Source organism: Epargyreus clarus, unplaced genomic scaffold (genome assembly GCF_041222505.1).
Source record: "Epargyreus clarus isolate Ecla_fem2 unplaced genomic scaffold, WU_Ecla_fem_2.2 ptg000027l, whole genome shotgun sequence".
NCBI lineage: Eukaryota > Metazoa > Arthropoda > Insecta > Lepidoptera > Hesperiidae > Epargyreus > Epargyreus clarus.
Genome location: NW_027332234.1, coordinates 4,286,227 through 4,294,818, shown reverse-complemented (window position 1 = coordinate 4,294,818; position 8,592 = coordinate 4,286,227). Strand labels below are relative to the sequence as shown.

Genomic DNA, 8,592 nt, shown 5'->3' with positions numbered 1-8,592 from the left:
AAGATGGACAGCAATATCTTATTTATTTATCTATTTGACAAACTACAATTATGGGAGAATTCATGAATTAAAAGAATAAAAATAAACGTTCCGAGAACATTTAGAATAAACTACTATTTAAATTAATTTACTAGTAGTAGCCCAGTGCAAGTGTAAGTTGAGAAAGATGATTTGCTTTGCACACGATGTCGAGAGACATAGGTACAGCTCTGAGAATTTTCTAGACGATTCTCGAAGGTGCGTGAAGCACATTAACCCTTTACTGGACTATGGTTAAATTTCTCAACCCTTCTCATTCAGAATAGGCTCGTGATATTTTGCACACCACTGAGATATTAAGTAATGGTTTTATGATGACGATTAGATAATATTATCACGATTATGAACGCGTCGCATTACTACGACTTTGAAGGGACCATCAGAGTTCCATTTACACCTAAGATCTCGCGAAATACCTGTTGTCTATAATGAATCGAAACCGGCTGTATTTGCATACCGACTAGATTGTTCCCCGGTAAACAACTCGGGTATATGAGTCGCGTATCAGTATCTCAGTCGACTGGAAATCTTTCTACAAATATGTCACAACTTAAGGTATGTAACTTTTAATGTTTTTATTTTCTTATTTTTGCTTAAATCAAGTTTGCACAAATGATAAGTATGAAATTTAAACTTATGTTATTTAAGTTTTTTATTAATTTTGTTTCGGTGAACTATTACAAAGTAGGTGCCCAAAATACGCGTTATATTTTCTATGTACAAATTCAATTGAGGAAAATCCATTTGGTGACGTGAGAAACATAATTGTTATATCATATTTAACGGGTTTTTACCCACAAACAAATGCAGGTGTGTGTGGGTTTACCATTAAATATACGTGAAACAGCGATAGCCTAATTGTCAGAAATTCGACATCTCAATCGCGGGGACCGATGTTGAAATCACAGGCACCGTTCATTTTTTAATTATGTACCTACATATTATAAATATATTATCACTTAGATACTTTATAGGTGATGGATTTTGAAAAAAATGTTAAAAAAAAGGACTGTGGCCTATTCCTTTTCATTCTGAAACGAGACCTCTGGTCAGCTGTGAAACAATTATACATTGATGATGATGATGATGAGATACATAGCTACTTTATCTAATTTAAATGTATTTAATAAAACTAAACTTCGCTCATCGATCGAAAATCGCACATTTCCAAAACCTAATCACAGCAATTTCCAAAATTAAAAAAGAAAAAAGTTTTTTTTATTCAAAAAAGAGTAAAAGCAATGAACTTGTTTTATTTTGGCTTATTTATAAATTATTACAGCACGTATGCTATCTATATGATATTTATTAAGAGGTTATCGTGCAGTAGTTACAACTTTTAAAATAATATACCTGAGTATTTGATGGTATGACATAATATTATCAACCGTATGTTTTGCGAACGGTTATACTGGTTTGCTGTAAATAATTTTATCTACTTAATACTTGGTAAACAAAGTTTTGTATTTGTTTTATAAGAGGAAGTCTTATATTTACGACCAATAAAGATATGTATGATAATAAGCATAACATCAAATTACCTACAACACATGCTTATCACAAAATTTTGTTTTCGTTTTACTTATTTGCACCACCGCCACACCTATTTCTGCCTCATAACAGCATTGCTCAGCGCTGCTGTGTTATGGTTTGAAGGATGTGGTAATGGAGACATAGTTTTCCGAGGCGTTCCAGCTTAGTCCTCAAGAGTAGCGGCGCATCTGTGGCTGACCTCAGGTAGGAATATCTAAGCCTACCTGGAGTTGATTACAGTTGTCCATGGGCAGCAGTAGCCACTTACCATCAGGTAGACTGCATGCTCGTCTGCTACTCCTATATTATAAAAAAGTTATTATTTTAAAGTTTTTTTTTAATAAAAATACGATATCTAGTCAAGATCAATTCCCTATACTCAGAACATCTTTATATATATATATTTCTTATGTGCGTGTGTATGTCACTAAACTCCTCCTAAATGACTGGACTGATTTTGATGAAATTAGTTGTGTGTGTTCAAGGAGACTTGAAGTGGTTTAGATTGGCAATGTAGTCCGTGGGAAAAGGTTTTTTTTTAATTAATTTTTAATTCGTAAGTAGTTTTTCATTTTGGAATGTTTCACATTGGATTCGACAGACTTCGCTACCATCGCAGTTTCAAATATTCTATCTATTTTTCAAACCCGTAAGTGATAAGGGTTGTTCACCCTTAACATTTTTTTTATTTATATGGCAACACAACGTTTGCCGGGTCAGCTAGTAACTCTATAAAAGAAAAATATTTCGTTTCCCAGTATCTTTCCGGCTTTGGATCAGAGTTCTCTTCCGAAGACTCTCGGAGGCCTGGTGCTCTGCCACAAGGACAGAACAGTCCCCAACGTTGCCCGTACGGACTGTACGCAGAACAGCTCTCCGGTAGTGCCTTCACGGCACCACGGCATGAAAACAAACGCTCTTGGCTGTACAGGTATATTATTTACAGTATCTAGGAGCACGGCAGTGCCCTCGCCAAGTAGAATAATAAATTAATAACGTAATGTATAAAAGTATGTTAAAAATCTGCATACAGTCCACCAGTCCATTTGTACGTACTTACTAGATTGCGTTCTAAGTAATTGGATCTTAATTCAACATCTATAGATACTATTATAATTACCTATGTCAAAAACAACAAATATATAACAGACAAGAAAAATGGCCCAGAACTCAATTATTTATTTAGATTGGATTTTTTTATTAATTTAATATGCCTAGTCTAAGTAATCGAATGCCTGCAAAAATATGTCAAATGTCTCTACATTTGACATATTTTTGCGAGAACCCTAATACAAGCATTTCATAACAGGATTCGCCCATCAGTTATCCATAAGCCCTTCAAACGGTCTACTGCCGCGAAGTATCTTACTCATAACTGGGATGAAGAGGAACCAGACCCAAACCAAGTAAGTACGCTTTTTATCCCGAAGGTTTCACTGGAAACCAACAATCCAAAAATTTGGGGACGTTTAAATAAAAACATATTTGTTTTTACGACAATTCAGTAGGTGTTAGTGATTTTTTTAGTTACATACATTAATATAATATAAATAATACCAGCCTGAGTCACACTTCAGGGAATCGGGGTTAATTTGAATGATATACAACAACGAAATTTAACAAATTCTGGGTATATGAAATGAATCAATGCTCTATAAAATCAACGCGCTTAATAAGGAGAAATTATATACCAAACTCCATATTAACACGCTTTTATTAGCTTCACCTGTATGTATGTATGTTTGTGGGTTTGTGTGTAATTAGCTGACCGGGCTAAGGCGCGGGTTTTCCCTAACGTCAACCCTGCGATTCATCGGTCGTGGATTGTAATCCACGGTGAAAAAAATTCTTATCGGCAATTTTTTTTAAAATAAATCGAACTAAATATAATATAAATATACTTAAAAAAACTAAAAAACACGTTTTTATGATAAAATCAACTAAAAAGTAGAAAATAATTCTGGTTTGAAGGGTGTGACCGTGAACCGAGGCTTTCCAATTTAAGTAGTCCTCAGAGGTCATCTTTTGTGCGGCAGTAGCCACTTACCATCAGGTGGAATGCAAGCTGATTTGCTACTTTTATATTATTAAATATATATATATTCTATCCCAACTATGCAGTCGCGCTGGGCACCTTTCGACATACCCGAGTTTGATCAGAAAGTAGACTTCGTGGCTGGTCTCCACACAGTGTGCGGCGCCGGGGACCCACGCGCGCGCAATGGAATTGCAGTCCATGTCTATCTCTGCAACAGTTCCATGGATAAAAGTGCCATCTACAGCAGTGATGGAGACTTCCTTATTGGTAAAAGTCACTTCTTAAGTATTGTTAGTATATGCTTATAATAATTAAACAAGAGTTTCCTCTATTACAACTATTTTTGAAGAATGTTCAAATTAAAGTCAACATTTAAAGAATTCAAATAATAAATATTTGGTCATATTCAGTTTAATTTCTTATAGTTAAAATATAAAATTACAAATGAAAATATTAGGTATATCAACTTTTACCAAATTATACCTAATTGGGTATAATTTGATTACGTAATTACATTGCTATTGTAAATAATATATTAAATGTATATGATAAGAATAACAATGAATAATGAACAAGATACATAAATTTTGCACGAACAATGTGGTAGAACATAAGATAATTGTTATAAATTTAAGATCCTTGTAAAATACTATGTTCTTGCAAATAAATGATTTGATTTGATTTGATTTGAACTCTATTATATAAGTTTATATGCTATATTAATTAATATGAATAGGTACCTATTCGATTACATTTTGCGTACCTAAAAAACTATAGCATATTTCTGATAAGAAATATTAATTAGTATTTTTTTGGTTGAACAAAATATGTATCTTTGTATGGACTTTATTAACCTACATTAAATTTGGGGTTTTATTCAGTGCCTCAACAAGGCGTTTTGAAGATAAAAACAGAGTTTGGCCTGATGGAGGTGGCACCAAATGAAATTGCAGTTATTCAACTCGGGATGAGATTTGCCGTAGCTGTCGATGGTCCAACCAGGTAAACATTACCAGCACTAGTAGAGTAAATACATATTAAGCATCACTTTTCACCTACGGACTAATGTGAGAGGGGTGAGAATTTTCCGCCCCAGGCTTGCGAGGATCTCAATCTTTTAGACATCTTTTTAATAAATTATTAGGTAATGACTGTCGTCCATGGGTATGTTGAATGAATGTCTGCTAAAAGTACTCGTACTCGTATATTACCAGGAAATTATATTTACTTATATTTTGTGGACGCACCTTGAAAGCCTTTCTAGATCTAAGCTGCCTCTGACGTACAGCTATTGAATATTACTTAGTTTCGTTTAGAATTCCATAAAATAGGACTGAAATTTCGAGCTCGAGGAAGAACAAAACCATGCTCTCCCCTAGCCATTCCCACTTACGACTTTAAATAAATATTTTGTATGTTTTAAATTACAGGGGATACATTCTGGAAGTATTCGATGGCCACTTCAAGTTACCAGATTTAGGCCCCATCGGGGCTAACGGATTGGCGAACCCTCGGGACTTCCTCACTCCAGTAGCCAAATATTACGATGAAGAAATAACTGGTTCGTTTTTCCGTTTTCAATGTGTTCCGATCGGATATTTTCGAAGTAGAAGAAACTCACACTCATCATCAACCCATTACTGTCTCACTGGGCACGGGTCTCCTCTCAGAATGAGAAGGATTAGGCCATAGTCCACCGCGCTGGCCAAGTGCGTATTAGTAGACTTTGAATATCTTTGAGATTTTTTTTTTTTTAATCTTTTAGGTGTGCAGGTTTTCTTATGTTTTCCTTCACCATTTAAGCAATTGATAATTAATTTCTAATATACCTACACATAACTTTGAAAAATCAGTGGTGCGTGCCTGGGATTTGAAACTCGGACCCCTCGATCGAAAGGCCGAGTTTCTTAACCACTAGGCTATCACCACTACACGATACACGCTTGTCACACTAAAAATCTTCAGTTAAATCTTGAAATAAGCGTTTCATTAATTCTGAAGGTTTTATAAAATTACGAACAAAATATTTTATTTTCCTTCAATAAACGTATCTTCGAGGCGAGAACTCTCGACGTCTAAATGGGCCTTAATCTTCACAGGATTCAAGATGTTCAGTAAATACCACGGTGTGTTGTTTGAGGCGGAACAGAACCACTCTCCGTTCGACGTGGTGGCGTGGCACGGCAATTATGTGCCATACAAGTACGACCTTAGCAAGTTTATGGTCATCAACGCTGTACTTTTCGACCATTGTGTAAGTTTTTTTTATATATAAAATAGGTGTAGCAGACGAGCATACAGCCCACCTAAAGGTAAGTGACTACTGCCGCCCATGGACATCTGTAATCAACCCCAGATAGGATTAGATTCCTACCTGAGATCGGCCACAAATGCGTCGCTGCCCCTGAGGACTACGCTGTAACGCCTCGGAAAAATATGTCTCCCTTACCACAGCCTTCAAACCAGAACGCAGCACCGCTTAACACTGTTATTAGGCAGAAATAGGTGTGGCGGTGATGCCGCCGGAGTTAAACCACAAAAGGTGCTTTTGTAATAATGCTTTCAGCATTAAACTCGCCTTGTGTACCACATGATACTTGGTTCAATAATATATACATAAATAAAATAAAGTAGGTATATACCTACTGCTTAGGATAACAACATGTAGTAATGTCTGGTTGTAAATAATAGTAAAATTTGCTTAACGTACTCATCGTAGGATCCATCCATCTTCACTGTACTGACATGCCAGTCCTCGAGGCCTGGCACGGCTATTGCTGACTTCGTCATCTTCCCGCCCAGGTGGTCGGTCCAAGAGAACACCTTCAGACCACCTTACTACCACAGTAAGTTTACGTTTTATTTCATAAAAAATCATACGCGACGAATAAATAACCTCTCTTTTTGGGGAGTCGGTTAAAATAAACTGCCTAACGATACGGGTATTTAAAAGGACCTACTATTTACTTTTTCTATACTTGTCGGTAGTTTAATAACTAGGAACATTCCAATGAACGTTATGTCAAAATAATTTCTGTTTCTGTTGAGGAAAACATTGACACTTATAACAATTGTTTTACTTTTTACCTTATAATTGTAGGTTCATTGGAGTGAATTCAATTTACAAATTTGCAAATTTATTTCCATAAACACCTACTTACAACACGAACAAAATTATGGTCATCAATATTAAATAACACCGATTTCTTTAGGAAACTGCATGAGCGAGTTCATGGGGTTGATCTTGGGTTCGTACGAAGCGAAAGAAGGCGCGTTCCTGCCGGGCGGGGCCTCCCTACACTCCATGATGACTCCGCACGGCCCCGACGTGAAATGCTTCACAGGAGCTTCAAATGCAGAGCTATCGCCGCAGAAAATCGCTGTAGGCACACAGGTCTGTACTATAAATTCTTAACAATACATATATTTTTAAATATTGGAGTCGCAGACGAGCATACAGTCCACCTGATGGTAAGTGGCTACTGCCGCCCATGGACATCTGTAATCAACCCTAGATAGGATTATATATTCCACAAATGCGCCGCTAACCCTGAGGACTAAGCTGGAACGACTCTGAAAAGTATGTTTCCCTTACCAACCAACCCACCCTTCAAACCACAGCACAGCAGGGCTTAACACTGCTGTTATTAAGCAGAAATAGGTGTGGTGGTGGTGCCGCCGTAGTCGAACCACAAAGGGCTCTACTACGATCGATATTGCTGGAACACCACATATAAAGATTTGTATTTCTATTTTGTTAACAGGCTTTCATGTTCGAGACATCCCTGAGCATGGCTATCACCAAATGGGGCGCGAAGACTTGCCAGAAACTGGACGCAAAGTATTACGAATGCTGGCAGAAACTGCCTAAATTGTTTTGTGACAAACTCAACGTTTAACCACAAAATAAAAAGGTTTTATTTTATTTCAATCATTGCACTGTATTTGCTCAAATTGTGTAATACTTATGATAAAATAGTTCTGGCTGCTGACATAGGTGACATAGGCTGTATTTGAAATAAATACACCATGACATGTTTATTATACAATTGTTTAATTAAGTATTTCTTACATTGAATCATTTGTTTTATTTCTTACATTAAAACATTTGTTTACTTAAACTGCGTTTTTTCTTATAGTATACAATGTACCCGTACCTACTCTGAGGACTAAGTTGGAACACATGGGATAGACATGTCTCCTTTACCACACCCTTCAAAGCGGAACACAAGAGCGCTTAACACTGCGGTTCATCATCAACCTATTACTGTCCCACTGCTTGGCACGGGTCTCCTCTCATAATGAGAAGGATTAGGCCATAGTCCACCGCGCTGGACAAGTGCGTATTGGTAGACTTCACATACCCTTGATTTTTTTTTTAATAAATCTCTCAGGTATGTAGGTTTCCTCACGATGTTTTCCTTCACCGTTTTAGCAAGTGATAATTAATTTCTAATACGCACATAAATTCGAAAAATCAGAGGTGCGTGAGGAAACCTGCATACCTGAGAATTCTTAAAAAAAAAAGTTTTCAAAGGTATGTCAAGTCTACCAATTCGCACTTGGCCAGCGCGGTGGACTATGACCTAACCCTTCTCATTCTGAGAGGAGACCCGTGCCCAGCAGCGGGACAGTAATGGGTTGATGATTGATAATGAATTTAGCTATTATAAGAAAAATATTAGATAGGTCACTTTCCGCGATGGAGGTGAACTGTTCCCATGGCGGACTGGCACCCGCACGAGCGACGCGCCTCGTCAACGTTGTAAGTACCGTGTTGGACTGGCACAACACAATGCAGCCTTAACGGGTAGGGCTGTTCCTTACACGTAACTTGTTTCTAAATTATTATTATTTCTTTACAACATTTACTTCAATTTATAAGTACAGATGCAGGTAAAACTATCATTAAATCATCCACGTGAACACAGTGAAGACAGCGACAATTAAATGTACAACCGAAACAGACATAACACGATAGC

General features: G+C 36.8%; 1 protein-coding gene across 1 annotated transcript; it reads left to right on the top strand.

The window, feature by feature from the left end:
* The first annotated feature begins 374 nt into the window (after positions 1–374).
* hgo (homogentisate 1,2-dioxygenase) lies at positions 375–7,731 on the top strand. Its single transcript, XM_073088647.1, has 10 exons — positions 375–594; positions 2,331–2,503; positions 2,882–2,978; positions 3,694–3,877; positions 4,492–4,612; positions 5,041–5,171; positions 5,710–5,864; positions 6,330–6,456; positions 6,823–7,004; positions 7,375–7,731. The coding sequence occupies exons 1-10, from the start codon at positions 532–534 to the stop codon at positions 7,507–7,509; spliced, it is 1,368 nt and encodes a 455-aa protein (XP_072944748.1). The 5' UTR covers positions 375–531; the 3' UTR covers positions 7,510–7,731.
* Positions 7,732–8,592: the final 861 nt, after the last annotated feature.